Source organism: Myiozetetes cayanensis, unplaced genomic scaffold (assembly GCF_022539395.1).
Source record: "Myiozetetes cayanensis isolate MyiCay16 unplaced genomic scaffold, myiCay2020 scf16, whole genome shotgun sequence".
Classification (NCBI taxonomy): Eukaryota; Metazoa; Chordata; class Aves; order Passeriformes; family Tyrannidae; genus Myiozetetes; species Myiozetetes cayanensis.
In genome coordinates this window covers 307,387-327,676 of record NW_026087270.1, presented here as the reverse complement: position 1 = coordinate 327,676, position 20,290 = coordinate 307,387, and the positions used below count along the sequence as shown (strand labels likewise).

General features: G+C 40.1%; 1 protein-coding gene across 1 annotated transcript in view; it reads right to left on the bottom strand.

Annotated features, from left to right (window-relative positions):
• Positions 1 to 20,290, bottom strand: part of LOC126637702 (transcription initiation factor TFIID subunit 4-like) — a 141,671-nt gene that overhangs the window by 108,804 nt on the left and 12,577 nt on the right. Inside the window, 6 exon segments of the mRNA XM_050311096.1 lie at positions 1,140 to 1,245; positions 10,523 to 10,780; positions 12,599 to 12,688; positions 14,312 to 14,434; positions 14,934 to 15,161; positions 16,438 to 16,569. Coding sequence (XP_050167053.1) covers positions 1,140 to 1,245; positions 10,523 to 10,780; positions 12,599 to 12,688; positions 14,312 to 14,434; positions 14,934 to 15,161; positions 16,438 to 16,569 — 937 coding nt within the window.

Genomic DNA, 20,290 nt, shown 5'->3' with positions numbered 1-20,290 from the left:
ACACATTAGTCAGAAGTGAAAGCTCCTACTATAAGATGCATGGACATGTTATGAACTCAGGACATGAGTATCAGTGCTATCAAATACACACATTTTATGGGGAGTAAATGTATTTCTTCCTAACTTGGACAAACAGACTACAGGATTACAGTGACAGCTTGGTCTCCATGTCCATTCAACCTTTGGATTCCCCTAAGAGAACAGAGCAAGTAAAACACCAGCTGCTATTAAATGGTTTTGATGTTTTTCCCAAGGAGAACACAAACGACCCAGCAATGAAGGCAAATAGGCAGCAATAGCTTTTATGTGCATTTAAACTCGTTTGGTCCCTGATTCAATACCTGAAGATGACAAGCTCTGTATCCCATTACAAACCCTCAATCAGGTAAATGCCCACATCCAATCTGATATTCTCACACGTGCTCAGGAAAAATAAAACTCAAGCCTAGCAGGTTTAGTGGTTGAAAGAAACAAATGGATATTTATTAGAAAGCAAGGGGGCTTTGAGAATCCTTTCAAAAAGTGGGATGGATCAGGCAGTCAGGAATCCACCTGTGCACAGACAGGTGAGGAAGCTGTGTACAAACCACATGCCATGGCTAATTATGGGATGTCAGGTGCTGGAAGTCAGTCTCTGACCTCACCAAAAATGAATATACTGGCAGGGGTCAAAAATAAACCATGAGGCTTGAGAAATTTCTCTAGGACTCCCCCCTTGACCTCTGCAGCTGCAGAGACAGTGACTATCATGTTCTGCTTCAGGAGTAAAAATTAGAAATAGGATGATTAAATTGAGGTAGGAAAAATGAAGAATTTCTTTCTTGGCCCGGAGTTACAGTTTAGGACAGCAAGACCCAAGTTCCTGACCATTTTAGAGCTTTCCCTTAAAAACTGCTGAGTAAGGAGCTAAACAAGTGAGAGTTTAGTCCTAAGGCTGTTTCAAAACATTGCACTGTGTTGGTCTGAAACACCTTGAAACTGCAGATGGAAACATGCACCCTTCAGCCAGCAGGAGGTAAAAAATCAATGCCAACAATGTTGCCGAGGTCAGCACTGCACGTTTGTCCACGCCACTCGTGTGTAATGACAACGAAATTCATACAAAGGAAACAATCTCACTAAAACATTGAAACCCATACCTTGTGGTCTAATGGTCTGAGTTATTACCACTGGCATCCTAATCTGGGTAGTCTGGCAAGCAGGGGTTCGTTTCACAGTTTGAGCAGATGTTGACTGGATAATCTGCTATTATTAAAGAAAAGTATACTTATATTATACTCTTTATACACAAACACACACAACGTAAATACACTAATACCTGTCATTACCAATACAAGCATGTGGATCTCTAAAAGCACAACCAGCTGGTGACAAAAGTCATATCCATGTAATGCATGTGGTTGTGTGTGTGTGTATATACCTATTTTGCCATTATGCTTTAAAAAAAAATAAAATAAAAAAAATCAAATAATATTCGACACAAACGTCATATGTCACAACCTTCATCAAAAATATATTTCAAAGTCATAAGGTTAATATTAAAGTTTAGACTTTTGTCTTCAGAAGTTCTACAAGGAAGAAAAGCAGTTTTGTAGAAGAAAACGCTGCATTAATTTTAGAGTGGTATCCACCTACAAACATTAGGCCTTGCACTACATACCTACGCTTTTTAAAGAAAACATATACTAAAAATAAATTCAAAAATATTATGGGCTCCAAAGTCAGGCATACTCAAGAAAGAAAACCAAGTTTTGTGCTGATCATATACTACTAATCTGTTAAATATTAACTGGATATTCTCGAGGTTTCACTTATTAAACTCTTTCAAGTTTTGAAGTCCTTCCCCAAAACTGAAACAGGGTTAGAAACTTAAAATCTGACCCATAAACAAATCAAATAACAGAGAAAACACCTGCAAAGGTCATGTCTAAGCAACAGCAAAATGTACATTCACATGATCAGGGACCAGGCAGGCACAGATGCAATGAACAGAGGATTCAAAAAGATGTGTGAATGCTGCAGAGCTGGAAAAAAAATCCATGAATCAACTTTGAACATGAAACACAGGCAAATAGCTACATAAGATTGGGAAAAGATTACAACCACAACCTGGGAATTATGACTTCAGGAGCCACAGTCACAGCTATCATCCTCCCACTGCTCCATGTCTGGGGCTCCTCAATCCCAGCTCAGTCCCATTCCCTCCTGGATTCAGCCACCACACTGCACGGCACTGTGTGAAGTGAGTGGGAACCACTGCAGTTCCATTCAGCATTATTCCCAAAAAATGTATCTAAACCCAGCTTATTTAGCTAAATAACGACTGGCCAAATCCCTGACTTTAAAGTACCCTCTGGAGAAAAGGAAAGGAGAAACAGCATTTTCAAATGAGATGCCAAAGTAGAGGATGAAGAGGCTACAGAGGGAAGAGGAAATTGTTCCATCAGCTGGAACCAGGGCTCCCAAACTGGAGGGCAGAGAGGTGAAAACTCCACACAAGAACAGAGGGATGAGGGACCTGCAATGTATTCTGGAGAAAAAACAAGCAGGGCCATTCTGAGGCTATGAAACTGCACTTTGGACATCCTAGAACATTAGAAGTTGAAAAGTCGTGATAAACCTGTGGATGTAGAAGTATTAGCAACAGTCAGCTTGCAGAAAGGGAAAAGGGAAAAAAGATTAAGGATTCAGCTTCAACTATGGACACTGAAGGAAAATGGAGCATTTGTACTGAGCACAGACATGGAGCAAATGGCTGTAAATTGACTCAGTCAAGACAGGCAGTGAATGAATAGTCCCACTCAGAGAGCAAAGAACAAATTAGCTACCACGCTTAAAACCAGGAAAGAAACAGAGCTGGTAAGTGAAAATGAGGGGGAAAGTCAAATGTAACTGCATTTTGATGCACAGGAAACATGTACGAGTGTATTTTTAGAAAAGAGGTAGAAAAGTCCATGGGGAAAAAACCTACACTGGTATGAAAAAGAAGGAGAATGTTGCACATTTACCATAATTTATTGGATGAGTTTTCAGAGCACAGTGAAGAGAAGCTGCTGTACCTTACCAGGCCAGAAAGGAGATGTGTGTGACCTGTGGACAGAGTTACTACCTGGTATTACAGGAATCTTCTGGGAGCAGATTTTTTTTTTTCCTCTCTGTGAAGCAAACAACTCCTACAGTTCAGAACCAAGTTCTGTTTCACCTGATTAATATTTTCATGTGAGTGCCCTAAAAAATGAGCCACTAACACCATTAAAGACAGGACAGTGTTTAACCATTTAAGAAGACACAAATAATGGCAATGTTTTCTTTACTATCAAATACATTCCTAAAAGTGTCCTGGAGCAAGTCCTGCACCAGGACTTCAACGGATGTAAAAGGGCTGAAAGTGTAGAAAATTGAGAAATGAGGTTTCCAAAGGGCAGAGACCAAAATCAACATCATCAATTCCACACAGAAACCAATCAGCAACCAGCACATTGTCTCTCAAAGGAACACCTCAGAGCAGCATTTGACACTAACTTAAATCCTGGGTTCTGTGCTGGAGTTTTGAGTTACATTTCAACACAGACACAATCTCCAGCTCTGGAAGTCATTAAGGAATTAACATTAGCAGTTTGTTTCTGGAACAGAATGTGGAACCTCCTTTGCAGGCAAACAAGGGACACAGTAAAAACTGATGAATCAGAGCAAACTGATCCTGCACTAAAATCTATGAACAATCCAAACCACGCTTCAGCTGTTAAGGTAATTCAAACTCTTCTAATCCTCTTGCCTATCTTCCCCAAATCATAAACATTACTATTATGTCCTTAACTTGGCCTGAAAGTTGTAGACAATGAACAAGTGTATTGCCAAGCTAGTCTGGGAGATGATTAGCTTAATCCAATTATTTCATATTTCTCACAGCCTAAAAATACAGGCAAGGAGTGTCTCCCATCTCATGTCATCCCTCCATATGCTGACTCAGTGCTGAATCCCAAATGATCAGCTTGTAAGCACCAATTTACTAACCCAGATTGATAGAGCAGACACAGAAGTGGATGTTTTAGTACACTGAGGTCATCAGACATTACTTCAGCCTTCAGAAAAGGGGAGATCTTACTGCTGTTTGCAACCAGCTATGGGAAGAGAAGACAGAGCCAGACTCTCTCAGATGTGCAGAGCAGAAAGATAGAACACAAAGGACAGGAGGTGGAATATGGGAAATTCCAACTTAATAGAAGAAAAACAAAACATCACCATGAGGGTGGCAAGCTCTGGAACAGGTTGCCTGGAGAGGTTGTGTCATTTCTTCTTGAAGACACTCAAAACATGACTGGTCAGCCAGGAGACATGCTAACCTGTAAGCAGGAGGCTGCATGGGACACCTCCAGAAGTCCTTTCCAACCTCTTACCACTAGTCCATAATCACATCATCAATGATGTCATAAAAGTGCTGAGTCAGAAAAGGTAACAAGACAGGATATAAAAGTCATCAAAGTTTACAGAAGCTGTTCATCATTCCCACTCCATTAAAAAGGGAAACATTTACACCACTGAGGACAGCAAGCACAACAACAGAACAAGAACAACAAAGGCACTGAAAATAGAAAAGACAGAATGTGATTTAGTCACTGCCTGGATTTGATAATGAGTTTGGAAAACAGCAAAATTACCAAACAAAATTATGATCAAGACAGTGCTGAGACAGCAAGTACTGTCATACACCAGCTTATCAGTCTACATTTGAAGAATCATTTCCTGGGTTGCTGCACTTTGGAGCTCTTCAGAAACCCACTGAAGCAGGGAAGTCGTGGCATTGTTCTCCAAGTGCAGTACATGAACAGTTACCTCAATTTTTCTTCTACAAAATAACATTTTTCTGCAAAATAAGATGTACATTTCTCACAATAGAAAGCATTCTCCCTGTTTTTATTTCATCTCTGCACGTCTCCCCTTGCCATCTTTCCACTCCACTGGTGACACTTTGATTCACCCTTTGTCTGCTTCTCCAGAGCAGTTCCTTCTCTCACCTCCTGAATGCTTCAGACTCCTACCCTGTCCTGCTCTAAAGCTGAATTTATTCTCACAGATAAAAAGGGATGTTTGTAAAAGGTGACCCATGAAGACAAAAAAGGGATATTTAATAGTCACACTGTTGATAAGCAGAATAACAAGAGGTGACAGTTGAAATACTCATTTTTCTTAAAGGCCTTCTTCAAAAATTGTAGATTCAATAACTATATGAGACTAAAGTAATGGTGCTCTCTGGCCCTCATCTCAACCAGAAGGTGAAGATCATTCCATGGTGGGTGTGAATCTTCTACTGTGTCAGTTATTGCAGGACAGAGAACAAATTACAGACATGAACACAGACCAATAATTAACAACACAAATAACCAACAAATACAGACTGAGAAAGAATCCAGCCAAAGCACACAGAACATACAGAAGCAGAAAGACTGATCACTTCTGTTCTCTTTCTCATGCAAGAAAATACAAAATAAAATGAAAACCACTACCTACAAACCACTGAAGGGAGAAGTCCTTTATGATAATTAGATTAGAACTCACTGCTGAAGTTTCTGAAGCTTTAGCCAATCTCCTGTCCCAGTGCACAACATGCCTCCTTTCACCTGACAAGGGCTGCAAACCCAACCCCACTCAACTCACATAAAATCACACTTTGCAATAAAAGCACCTGATCCAAAAGCTTCAACCTATCAAATACCACAACAAAGACAAAAGCACAGGAAACAGAAGCTTCTGCAAAGAATGGAAAATAAAAATAAATTTGAAAAATATATCCTTTACCAAGCATATTTTTTTTCCTCTCAATTAAGTTAAAAAAACAACACTGTGGAAGGAAGAAACAAGACACTTGTAAACATACAAAATTCAGAATGGCTGTGGTCTGATATGACATTTATCTTCACTCATGAGTAAACACTTGCTAACTCACTTGTGGCTATGCCACTTGTGATTTATCAGTCTACTCACTCCTGAAGATAAATGTCATATCAAACCTCAGCTATCATGTAATCTGGCAGCATTAACTTACAATGTTCATGCTTTCATGGGCCCAGAATTCATATTTACCATTGTTCCCCATGCTGTATCAGTAGCAGCTACAATTTTTCAACAGTGCCTCAAAATTTGCATAAGCAGATTATTTTTCCTCCCAAATAAAAAAAAAAAAAATTGACTTTTTAAAAACTCAGCACATAAATTTTAATGTTAATATGACAACAACACTGTTCCATTGGGTATATGTTTCCAACAAAGCAATGAAGAAAAATAAAACAGAAGCCCCCAGATCACTTGTCCCACTTGCTCCCCAGTTTCATATACAGTTTGTCAAATGCTCTATTTTTGAATGGTTTTAATTATGGCTTTTTCATCACTGTCTTTGAGAGCCTGATCTACCATCTAATATTCTGTCTTACTCTAAGGATATTTTGCCTTATATCCTACCTAAATCCTACTTCATTTAATTATATGTGCTTCATTTTTATACTGTCTTGGTCTGCTCCAAATAATGGTCTTTTATTCTTCCTCTTAGTCAGTGTTTGACCAAGTGGTATGTGTTTAATAATTCTCTTAAGCTTTTCTTTTAGTCTTTGCTTTACTCCTGCTCTTTTGTTACTGGTTTCCAAACAGCAACCAGTGACAATATTCTCCTTATATTAAGGTACAGCCCACAAAACTCTGAAAGTGTATGACAACAACTCAGAGAACTACTGGGCTGTATTTCAAACAGGCACACAATTTGTCACGTATAGGCTTTGTTCCTGTTAATGGATCCCAGGTGCCTGCTGCTCAACAGCCATTTTTATTTACATTTTATTGTACACCAAATTCTAAGTCGGTGACTAGATCTTTATTAGTTCATTAACAGAAACTACTGCTTTTATCCAAACAGCCATCTATTACCCTCACATTTCTGAGCTGCCTTGCTCATAGGACAAAGAGCAAATGATTTCCTATGAATCACTAAAATGTGTAAACGTTACAGCCATTCATGAACAGGAAACTGGTGCCAGGAAAAGCTTCAGCAGAGAATGAGAGAGAGCAAAGCAGAACATCCCCATACAACAAAATGCTTATTCTGCTGTTGTATCCTGTTTCCAAATTCCATTAGTCCATCTCACCTTTTGGGAGACTCCAAGCACTGTGACAGTCCCTGGAAAAGCGTTGGTAAATGTTTGAGCAAATCCTGTTCTAAAGGAACGCAGAAGGTGGCAGAGTCTCCCCTCTGGACACTGTGCCCAATTTGCTGCAGCAAGAACAGTCCAGATGTATTTCTAGACATTCTTCCTAATCCTAGACCTGCACAAGTCTTTCTACAGCTTTGCAGATAATTAAACTGGTTTTAATTAAGATGAATCACTGATTTTCTTACTGATTTTCCTTATCACTCACATTTAGTAACTGGTTTTAACATCCAGGAGTATTCTCCCCGTGATGCAGTCAGAGTCAACACAGTATGTAAAGTGCTAATCCACCTCCACTGCCCATCAATCCACTCACAACTTCAACACATTTAATAACAATATCCCTCTTATTCATACAAATTGTACCTGCTGTAACACCCAGAACAAGACAGGCAATGTGGAGCACATGGACCCTAAGAATGGCAATTTAGACCAACTTTGAACATTGCACTTGGAGCAATTAAAAAAATTGATTGCTGGCTTATCTCATTAGTGTCTCATCAATAAAATATTAGCCTAAGATTATTCCCCTTTTGTCTATCTAGAAGTAGCACTATCTAGCTCTTGCAAGCATTGCTTTTTTGTACTTCGGAACATGATTCCAATACTTTACAGAATGAATAAAAAATACTCTCCTCTTCCATCTGCACTAATACTTCACATTTCAAAGCCTTTGTGCAAGCTATGCTGCATGCTGACAGTGTACACAGAATTTCCCTGCTGCAAGATACCTCAATACCACTGGAGGAAGCATCACCTCATCTGACCCCTTCGTGAAACAGAAATGTCAAAAGAAAGGAACAGCTCACAGATTCTCCACATTTTAAAGGAAACTAGACTACTGTAAACTGGCTGGTATGAAAAGATCTCTATTCTAAAACAGGCTTGCCCTTCTGCAGCTGGACAGTTTGCAAAGCCAGCTGGAACTCTCTCCAGTGAGCTTCAGGCTTGGAAATTCTGGAGCTCAGCCAGTTTGCTCCATCAGCGCTGGCCACCCCCAGGCAAGGCAGCTGCAATCCTCATCTCCTGGACAAGGCCAGGGCAAGATGGCCAGGAGCTCTGGGCTCTGCTCTGATTTCGGGGAGCACTCAGGGCTGGGAGCACTGGGAGCACTGTCACTGCAAAAAATCACTCCCTGGGAACGATCCCTACTGTGATACCGAGCTGCTGCTGGGTTCTCTGCTCAGCACCTGAGTTGGGGGTTGTGCCATCTAACTGCAACTCTCACTGTGTAAATGCTGCTTTTGTCTGTACAGAACTACTATAAGGGTCATTAAGTGCCTGGTTAATGTAATGTGTGGTTCTATTAATTAATGACTGTTAAATTTAAAGCAAATACGAAAAGACAGTTTTACACTAAAGCCAATAAATTGTATTTTTTAATGTCTTGTCTCTAAGTATTTTCTAGAAAAGGAACAGTAAGCATAGTTTTGCTCTGCGTGGTTTGTGACCTTTAGAAAATGTAGCAGTCATTTCATGTACCCAGGAAATGACAATTTAGCCCTAGACCTGTGACCTCCTTACAGACACAAAACCAGTTCGTTTTGCCCATCAGATCAACCTCCACAATGTGTTACTTGAGCACTTCTCAGCTCCCTCCTATGGCACAGGTATGCTGAATAAGCTGACACTGTTAATCTCCACTCAGGTTAACATGATTGCTTGCTTTGAGTACCCCCTGACATCAGACAGAAGGTGTCTCTCCCACAAACATGGCTTTCTTCCATTCAGAAAATACTCCACAAGAACTCCAATCCTAAGAGCAAGAACTCCCGTGGACTTACACATTTTGGTTGGACGCTGGTGTTTCTCAGAAGGTGGGGTGCAACTGCCAGACGGGCACAGGAGTGTTTAGGTGGCTTGCACAACACTGGGAAAAGCATTGTTACCTTAAAGTCTTAAGACTGTGGCATAAGCCCAGACTCCTGGCCATGGATGTTTACACTTGCAAGCAATCTGTCAGCTGCTGTCAGAAATTTGCTTTCCCTGGACAGGGAGTAATTTTTACACCTACTGTAATTACCATCAGTTCCTGCCCCTCTACCCTGAAGAGCCAAAGCTCCTGCCCATTCAGTCTTCTGAAACATGGACAAATGAAAGAGATGTCACACACAGTGTGAGGAACACTCTTCTAATTTATACAAGAATCCAGAAGGGGTGGGGAGAACCCATATTAAAACAAGAAGGAATGCAAGTGGCTGAACAGAGAGCACCGAGTTAGGTGAGAAACACCCAGCTCTTGTGGGCACTGCAACAGGCACAGTCAGAGAAACCTTAGTACATGGAAACTATGCTCACTAAAGGACGATGAAATTATATTAATTTCATTTTAAAGTTAGCAATTTAACCACTAGAAAGTATTTGGAAGGTTCAAGACATGGCTCAGACATTTTCAGACTGTGCACTGCTACTTTTAAATTAAAGCACAAGAATCATTCTCTCTCCCCACACCCTACAAATTATTTATAGCCTTTATAGAGCCTGTAGACTCAAGGATAGATCCCTGTAAGGTTTTACATAATCATACATGCATTTCTCAACCTCGATAATATAAATTTTTGCCAACTTGATACACCTCCTGGAACCTGCCAATTTGGTTTTGAAACCTCAGTCAAGTCCTTTACTTCATACAAACACAGAAACCACAGACAAAGAAACTCTCACATCTTTGCTTGAAGGATGATAACACCTGTATAAACTCAAGGCCTTGTAAAGATCCTTAACATATTTTAATTCAAGCTGGAAACACACACACAAGCTCCTACATAAATTCAGTTGTCTTACTGATAGTGTCTTTGAAATTAATTAATCTAAATACATAATACTGCACTATGCACAACAAAGATACATTTCAGTAACAAAGAATGGCATTAATTCTAAACAGAACATCCTGCTACAGCTATTCTTCTACGAGATTTTATAACTATGTGAAGAAGAGCTCTAAAATGAGAGAGTTAATTTTAATGCAGACTAATCTAAGCAAAGCAGCATATCTAATGACATACTAAACATTATCCTCTTGTAAGTCTTGAAAAGCTTTCTGTTCTGGGTTTGTAATTCCCTCAGATTCCACTCTGCTCACACAACAATCATGGATTGCAGACAAAAAGGCCAAGAGTGCACTTCCTTACATTTAAACTGTTAATAATGTTATGTAAACTAACGGTTGAGCACACATGTGAAATGACATAAAATGAGATGCTACTATGGATGACAGAATATGGTGCAAGCAACAAAGTATTTTCCCAAACAAGCTGCAATAAAAATAACACTGCAAACTGCTACACAGTTCACGAAGAAATTCTCTTTTATGCTACAGTACCTACCAGTTGAGAACTCTGATTTGACTGTACCACCTTAACCTGAGGAGGCTGCACTGTATTTGATACAGAGACTGTGCAAATGTTGTTTGGTTGCCTTATTCCTATTGTCTGTGTGCTGACAACAGAGGAGATGCTTCCCGAGGCAGACTGAGGTATCACTTGTGAGAGCTTGCTTTGTTGAAGTGGCTGCTGAGACGGCTGTCCTTGCAAAACCAAATGCTGACTGTTCAGTAGAGATTGTCTCAATGCAGGTAGACTTTTCTGAAAACAGAAGAGAGTTTATGAAACAGCAAACTTAGCAGGTTGGCACAAAAATATTTTGAAATTTGCTACAAACACAACTAAAAGAATGCAACTTTCTTTCCAATTTTACTGTCGGCCTACTCAGCAAACAGAACTGAGACTGAACACATTTTGTAGGAGAGAAAGCTCAGTTTACATTTTTAATAAGCTCGCAATTTGGATTTTGCAACACCTGTAGATTTTCATGTGCCCTGAACTCCACTGCAGCAGTAAAACATAACATTCTCCTTCTCCAGACTATCTAGAACTTGTAGCTTAGGCCTTTGGAAGGGCAAAACTGGAACCAGAAAAGGCTGAGCTGTGGGAAGAACCCCATTCCCACTGCATGTTAGAAGAAGCAAGCTGCACTTTACTTCTCCTGACGTGCCTCCAGTACCCAGAACAAGGTGACTTAACTGCTGATGTCCTGCAGCAACAGCTTTTGTCTGTATTATTACAGATCTCAGGTACTCTGGATTAGAAAAGTGTACCATTGTATCCTTCATGTTCAAACCACTCCAACAAAAACTACAGTTCTGCAAGGCTATCCTGTACCTGCAGGAACAGACTTCTTACTTTTTAAGTGGCAGTAGTGTTGTTTTGAAGTGCTCCCCCCCAGGCAGCTGTAGAATGCAACAGTGTTTAGCCCAAGTTACAGTTCTTCCTAAATTTATCACATTTATTTAAAAACTTCATGCCTGTTGCCAAGAAGGGACTTCAAAGAAAGGAGACAAGTCAAAACTTATCATGATGCCAGAAGTGACTGCAGTGACTGCAGTGAAAAGGCACAAATAAGGGTCAATGATAACTTGAAAACACAGAAGCAGAGGGAGAAAGTTCTGAAGAAAAGTTGCAGGAGAAAAGAGGAAATCTGCCCTAAACAGAGGAGTTTTGAACTAGATGAAAAATGCTTTAAAAATTGTATTTGTGGCTTTGTTGGGACATAATTAAACATGTTTTGTATGTTTGAATACAATCTTGCAGTTATTGTAGCTAATGTATAGAACCAATTAAAAGTTAATTTTATCCCCTTGTATACTAACTTAGGACCCAACAATCAATCCACTTGGTATCACATCAGAAATTATACTGCTGATTCGTTCCAGATTACAAGCAGGATCATCTAATCAATTATTTCAACACCATTATCCATTTTAGTTTTTCATAATCATTGTTACACGTGGATTGCAAGTCAACAATGACCCAAACATGGATAACAAAAGCAATATGGAAAAGCTTATTAAATAAACACTTGAAGTGTTCTGTAGAAATAACTTCTCACTCCTCCAAATGTGAATGCTCTACTTCTTCCCAAAAAATTACCTACTACCACAGAAGAGTGTACTTTCTATAAAAGTAAAGGATCACTACAGAATAGCCAATGGGTGATTTCCAAACTAGAGAGTAACTGCTTTTTATATAAATCTAATTACTGCAATGTTCTAGGTCAGAGCTACTCAAGCCATGAACTCCAGATCAGCTCTGGATGACAAATGCATTGTTCTTAAACCTAAGCCAAGACCCTAAACACGAGGTGCTGCCCTCCTGTAGGATCTCCCTGTTCCTCACTGTTCTCCCAGCCTGCCAGGGAGCAGCTCCTGGCTGGAATAACCGAGAGGGAGCCTGCAAGGGACTGCCAGCCAAGAGCACTGGGGCAGAAATGGGCAGCAGGAAGTAAAAAGGGAGTAGTGTTGCTCTAGGTAGGACAGGCAAACACCACTTTAAATAAGATATTCTAAGGCTCAGTGTACAGAAATTTGCACTGAAACAGATTGCTCCAAACAACATCCACATTACCTTAAGGAAAGGTACGAGATATGGCTGAGGAGATGATTTGAGTTCTGTTTGAAGGCGGCCTGTAAATTCTTCTGGATCAATCTTTGCATCCTTCGGGGGAAGAAAAAAAAAAGCATCAACAACTCAGTTGAGTTGGTTGGTTGTTTCTTTCCCAGCTAAAATATACACATTTATCTCTAGCTGAAAAGGTAGCCATATCAAGTAGAACTTCTGAAGCTGAAATCCCTCAACTCCTCTCTAAGATCCTTCTGTCAAGAGCCAATTCACACACGTAACATCCCACTCAACATTCAGGGAGTTCCCCTGGGATGCACCATTCCAGATACAAGAAGACCCCAAATACGCCCAAGCCTCTTTTGGGATTCCATTCTTCTGCTAACATTTACAGAGTGATTTGTTTTTTAAAATTAAAAGAAAACAAAAACAACAGGTTGTTGAAGTAACATTACAAACTATTGTAAAATTTGTCAGGCCTTGTAATAAGAAAATATTAAATGCTTAATTCCAAAGCCAATTCTGATGGTACAATTTGACTTAGTAGAACGTGTATATATAAAACTATACATGTAAAGCATAGGCACATATAAAAAGTACATATATAAGTAACTACAAAACTGCCAGTATGTATGAATATGTCTATATATTCACAAAATATACACTTATAAATATATCAAATACATAATCAGTAGTTTATTTTGCAGTTAATACAGGAGAACTCTATAACTCAGGTGCATTTTATAATATTTCTGAAGTATCACTAGTTACAACCTCAGCTGTAATAAAACCATTCATTAGCTTTCCTGGACTGATACAGAATCAATCTGTAAACAAGAGAAAAAAACAAAGCAAACAAGCGTCAATAAATGTATTTATTCTATATGTGTGTTGCTACTTTGCTTAAAATAGAGTAAGTAGCTACCTCTAGTTATTTAATATTTCCAAGATTGCAAAGGTAACGAGTTTTTACTGTAACCACTGAACATGATTGTTGAGTGGCTCACACTTGAAAGCAGTCTTAGGCTTGTATAAAATACACAGGTTTCTCTGGCAACATATTCAGAGAAATATATAGCAACTACTTTTAAATCCAGCCTCTTCATTGACTATATTTCATTTCTTTTTAAGAAGCTTGACCATTTTTCCAGTTCCACAGTAACATCTGCCTGGACCTCATCGACACAGTTCACTGAAACATCTGTTTTACTGGGGACTGCAGCAAGTCCAGACTCAGCAGCTCAGCAAAACACTTCTCCTTCAGTCCTGGAAAGTCTAACCCACCTTGTGAAGGCCCATATCTACATCCACATGTAGATATTTTAAGCACATCTGTGCTTAAAACAATTAACAGCTTCTCACTGTGTCAGGGAAGACCATGGCTTGGAGGAAAAGAAACTTAATGAACCCTCAAGGAAAAATCCTGTATTTTACTCTGGTTTTCTAAAGAAATGACCAACATATTCCCCACCAAAACAACAGAGTTTTTGACAGATGCATCCTAAATACTTTGCTGCAGTTCCCCTTTCAGAAACTAAGAGAAAGGCTGCCTTTAACAGCTTCTTGAAGACATGGAACATACAGAACACTCACATTCTGATGGAGTTCAACTCCTTTCCCTTTCATTACAGCCAAAAGAACTAAATCACAGCAATAATTTTCAGCCTATGTAAATAACAAGCTCAATAGATAACTGACAAAAGAAAACTAAATATTTACCAACAAATCTTGAACCAGAGCTTTCACATTGCGGGACGTTTCTGGAGATGGTGAATTATGAGAAGCAAGTTTTATAAGGGTAGCTAAAAAGTTTTTGCATTTTTTCACATTCTCTTGCATTTCCTGCAAAAGCCAAAGAAAACAAATATCAGATCCATGCTACTTTTGCATCAGGATCAGTGCATGCTCTGACCACCACAAATAAGGAAAATGATGACATTTTAAAAATTGAGACAGGGCACATGTGAAATAAATCTGCAGCTGTTCTGCCATGGCTGCAAGTTACCTGATACTTTCTTCACTTCTTCCTGTGACTGAACATCACAGCTCACAAATAAAAACAGCAAAAAGCAATGAAAGAAATATCTTCTATATTTTACAGGCTGCTTTGGTAAAAATAACCTTAAACATGAGAAGTAAGACAACAATTTGTTGGAGATGCGTTCCCCTTTGAGATGCCCAATACACAAGGTACAAACGTTGCCCAAGCTATCCTGATTCGTTCAATAATTCAGTGTATTTTTGTGCAAAGCAGCTGCAGCAGTAAAATCAAATCAGAAATCAGACCCCAGTCGTTCCCAAAGCACCAAGAAAACGATGCATGCAGGATGTGAACACTTGCCTGGGACACAACTGTGGTTCCAGGCACAGGAGAGCTGGGGATGACCAGGGGCTGTGCTGGCACTTGTGCTGCTGTGTGAGGTGGCAGCGGCAGCCGGGGCTGACCCTGGGTCTGTGCTGAGCCTTGAGTCTGTCCACCAGTGAGCACTGCAGGCTGTTGAGAAACTGAAGTTCCAGTTGCTACTGTCGTCTTGAACAAATTTTGAGCACTTGTCGTAGCTACTGATACCTATTGACATTTCATATTGAAAAAACAGGTCGTTATTTTGATTATTTGACTCAACCTTAAAGCTCCTGAAAGGAAAAACTTGTTTCCTTTCAAGTACAGCCTTACTGACAAAATAAAACTATTGACTTCATTTATTTATTATAATCCTAATTTTGTCACCCTTTCCTGACCAGTGCAGGTCCTCATTTAAAGTCCCTTCTATTACACAAATAAATGTACCACCATAAAATCAGTTGCTATCACCCAAACATTTAAGATTACTACGATGGGGTGACTTCTGACACTCAACTTTCTGTAGAACTGGCCCTTAATATGAATGAGTCCATTCCCAACCATCTGTGGTCGTGCCATCAGGTTTACAGCTTCCATCCCACAGTTGCAGTGCCAGCTCAGAGCCAGAGGACACAAAAGCACTAAGGCAGCTTCCCAGGCCATCTGAGCCAGCACTTTTGCACAGCTCTGGTGAACAAAGCTGTCCTGGGCCAGCTGGGCACACGCAGTATGTCCATCACTGAAACAGGATCTACAACTCCACCTCACTGGAGCTTTTTCTTTAAAAAAGCTCAATCTATACTACCCTCACACTTGTTATCATCTAGGAAATGGGAGAAAATAAAGCCTAGGCTATCCCTCAGGGCCTGCATAATGAAGTCTGACCGTACATTCATTATTAATTTCTGGGATTACACTGGCAATAAAAGGAAAGATATGAACATTAAAATTCATTTTCCAAAAACCCATGTAAAGCATAAAATCATGGAATGGTTTGAGTCGGAAGGGAACTTAAAGCTCACCTTGTTCCACCCCCCTGATAATTTTTAAATGACTGTCAGAAAAACGCTACACAAGTGAGCCTCCATTATTGCCCATCAGTGTTAAGCATTTCACTTCTTCTCTTAAAATGAAATTCCAGAGAACAGTGTTGCAAAAGCATAGAATGGGTGAGAAAGAAAGTTAAAGCTCATCCAGTCCCACCCCCTGCCATGGGCAGGGACACCTTCCACTAGCCCAGGTTGCTCCAAGCCCCGTCCAACCTGGCCTTGGACACTTCCAGGGATGGGGCAGCCACAGCTTCTCTGGGCAACCTGTGCCAGGGCCTGCCCACCCTCACAGGGAAGGATTTCACCCGTACATCAAACCTAAATTTCCACTCCTTTGCTCCAAACTCATCCTACCACTACAATCCCCGATGGCCTCCCCAAAAAGGTTCCTGGCTGTATCCCACCCACCCCCAGCCCTTTTCCTGCCCCGTTCTCAGCTGCCCGTGCCCTCTCACCGTGGTGTGTGCCAGCACAGCCCCCCCTGGCAGCGTGGCAGCGGCGCTGGCGGGCGCAGCCGGCGGCTGCACCACCTTGGCCTGCACTGGGAGGCCCAGGCGGACGGTGGACGTGGCCACGGACGTCGGCTGCTGGGAAAAGGAAAAACAGCGTTTGGTTTTATCCCCTCTCCTTACTAACTCCATCTCCAAGACTTCTTATTAAGGAATAATCATTTTAGTGCTGGGGGAAAAGAAAAAAGTCCAAACCAGTAATGTGTTCTTAAACATATATTCGCAAATAATGGAAAAGTGAGCTCTTGCATTCAATAAGTTTTCAGTATTTCTCCCAAAAGATTAGAAAAAACGGATGTGACCTGCAAAAAATTGATGCATTAGTTCAGTTGTAATATTTACACGTCAGTATTCATCAATATTTGAGTTCATCATTGCCAGGAACACGTGCCGGTCCTCTTGGTATTTACTGGCCTCTTCCAGTGCTTTTTTCTTTAAGACAATTCATATGGAGAGAAAATTCAGAGAGCAGAAAAATACCTTGAAAATAATTTCAGATTGGATTATGCAGGAAACGAACTCGCACAGAAATGAAGTCTGAGCATTTGGAGAACCTCTGTCACAGAACCAACGCTCTGGAATCAGACAGCACCTGGACTGGGAAGTGCAGACAAAGGAACACGACTGACTCACAGGCTCTCGCTCAGTGCCACACTCTGCAGCTCAGGAAATTGTCTCATGCAGCAAACACATTAATTATTTTTTTATTTGTTTCAATGATATAAAAGGACAAGATTTAGAAACAAAAAATGTCTCCAGAAGAGTTATTTAATTCTACAGGAAGGTAAATACCATTAAGAAAGAAATATAGCACACAGTGTGGCAACAGTGACAAAACAAGAACCACTCATTATTAAAAAGGGAGGTCACACTGGTCTCTTATAACTCGCATTTATTAAGATTTACATTCAAACACACACTTAGAAAAGACAAATTTTCTAAGTGGATGGAGTAATAAATCATGGATAAAATTGTTTCCCACAAGATAAAACTAATTTCCCTTGCTTTACATTTTAATTTCTATGTCCCTATAATTAATATTTTTTTAAAAAACCTGCTTATTTTAGATTCTTACACTGCTTACTAAACCTACATAAAATACTTCTTCACAGAACATCCAGCATACTCCAAGAGATCTCCAAAAGCAGCAGAGGCCCAGGCAGGCATTCAAAGCCCCAAGCATTCCTTACAAATCAGTCCAGTAACATCTTCTACTGGATATCAATCTTCTGTACTTGGGGAAAAAAAGGAGGAAAAAAACCAAATCAAATAAATCTACCTGACATCTGAACAAAACCTTTTTTTTGTTTGTTGTTGTATGTAAAGCTTTCAAGATTTTTAAAATCTTGGCTAGGGTTGCCTTCCATAGTGAGACAGCCTAGAGGCAATAAACAGCACCATCCTGAAGAGAAAGACTTGTCTGGGTTTTTTTTTTGGAAGAGGGATCACATAAGTTTTTCCTGTTTCAAATACCCCCACCTCTTCTCTCCATTCTAAAAATGGCCACTTGTTTTAATTTTAAAATACGGGTAGAATAAAACTATATTTACCTGATGAATGTTCGCCTTTAAAAATATAAATATTGTGTATCTTGTTCATTTGCTTATAACCAGTGTTTCCAACCCAAAAATACAGCAGACCTGGGATATCTGCTCCCTTTCTTATCAGTACATGCTTCCAGAGGTGAGGATTTACAGAACTAGCAGATAACCAGGAACACTTCTGCCAGCTACTCAGTTCCAGGCAAAATCTGCAGCCAGAAATCCACAAACACATGGTGAGACCGTGAGCTGGAGAATAATAAATGCCCACCATTCATCAGAGGAACATACCTGAAAACTGCACTGTACAGGATTAAAATAGAAAATTTTACTATCATAATATTATCAAACTATGTGTTCCACTGTGCCAGACCACAGCAAACTGTGCAACTTGAAGACTAAATTCCCCCTCAGTTTTAAAAATCAATAGTGACAAAAGCCTTTTGGCAGTAAAATCCATTAATGTGTTGCACATGAAGAAAAAGCCTCAGTAGCAGAGAACTGCAAACAAAGTAATGCAATAGTCTCCTAACGTGGTTCCAAAACTCCTGAGTGTTAAAAAGGTAAGTATGAAACGAGGGGATGAGAAACAGAACAAGGAACTAGCCTGGAGAAATTCTTAAGTATCATGGAAATGATCTTCAAATGACAGCTACAAGTTGCCAGAAGACACTCCAAGGACTCCCAACACAAACGCTTCAAGAAGAACACGTAAAAAATATTTAGAAACAAAAAGCTGTGTTTTCTAGGAAGGGAAAGCTGTAAACAGATCTCATGTGGAATCAATCAAAAAGAAAAAAAAAATTATCAGCATTGCATTAAACAAAAAAAACATAACCCAATGTGTCAAGCTCCCACTGCAACAATATAAAAGAACTTATGATGTTCCTTAAAGAAAAACTGCTGAGGTTTGGTAGGACGCTATTAAATCCCAAAATTACCGAGAGGGTTAGAAAGAACCACATTTTCAAATGTAACTATTATTTTTTATTAGACATCAGATATTTTTACATTTCCTAAATACACAAAAGTCATGTTAGAGAGGCTTTTGCCCTGTGCTCAGACATCAAGAGGCAGGAGAATAGAACATGAATGAACACAGGAGATATAGATATATATATATATAAAACCCACTCCCCATCTCCACAGGGACACTGGAGGATGCCTGTCACACACAGATCTGAGCTGGCATTCACAGCCTTATCAAACCAAGGCAATTTAAACTGCCACAGTCAGTATGTGAATCCTTGGGCACAGGCTCGTGATACACTTGTGGTTTGTGCTACAGAAGCACCCACTGAGGAACACTCCAGGTACCAGCAGCACTCTCTGCTCTATGAAGCAAGAGAGCTCACCTTTGACAAGTGTGTTGCATCTGTTTGTCATGAGCAGTCCTGTCAATAAACTTGGCCACTTTCAGCCACAAAAGAAAAGAAAACACTGCAGCAGCATCTGAACAAACATGAACACAAAAGCAGGGCCAGGTTTATCACAACACACATGACATCTCTTTACATGTCTTCCAATACATGGCTTCACTAAGTATTATGTAAAACTCCATTTTAACAGAATATGACCTTCGAGTTTAGATTTAAATTTGCAAAATCTGAAATAAATTCCATTTTTTTTCTAATCATTAATCCAGAAGACTTCTTATAAACAACACAGGCAATGCTAAAATGCCATCTGAGCTGCCTCAAACAATCAAAGACACTGCTTAACAGAGAAAACTAAAGGAAAGGGATGGCAGAAGCAGAAGCTAAAGGTCAAATCTGGGAGCTCACTTGTACTGGGTTGGCATGGCCAGGTTTTGGGGGGAGAGGGGACTACAGGGTTGGCTTCTGTGAGGAGCTGCCAGAAGCTTCCCCCATTTCCTGAACAGACAGTGCCTGACTGACTGTACCCCATGGGGGGGACCCCAATGGAGCAGGGGAAGAGTGTGAGGATCCTCCACTGAGGGGGAAGCAGCAGCAGAGACAAGAGGGGATGAACTGCCCACAGCCCCCTGCACTGCTCAGGGGAGGAGGGAGAGAAAGTTGAGAGTAAAGGAAAGCCCAGGAAGAAGGGAGGGGTGAGGAAAAGGTGTTTTAAGATTCAGTTTTTATTTCTCATTATCCTACTCTGATTTGATTGGTAATAAAATGGTGATTTCCCCCAGCTGAGCCTGTTTTGCTGTGTCAGTACCTGCTGACTGATCTCCCCCTGTCCTTATCCTGTCCCACAAATGTTTCACTGTATTTTCTCTCCCCAAACAGCTG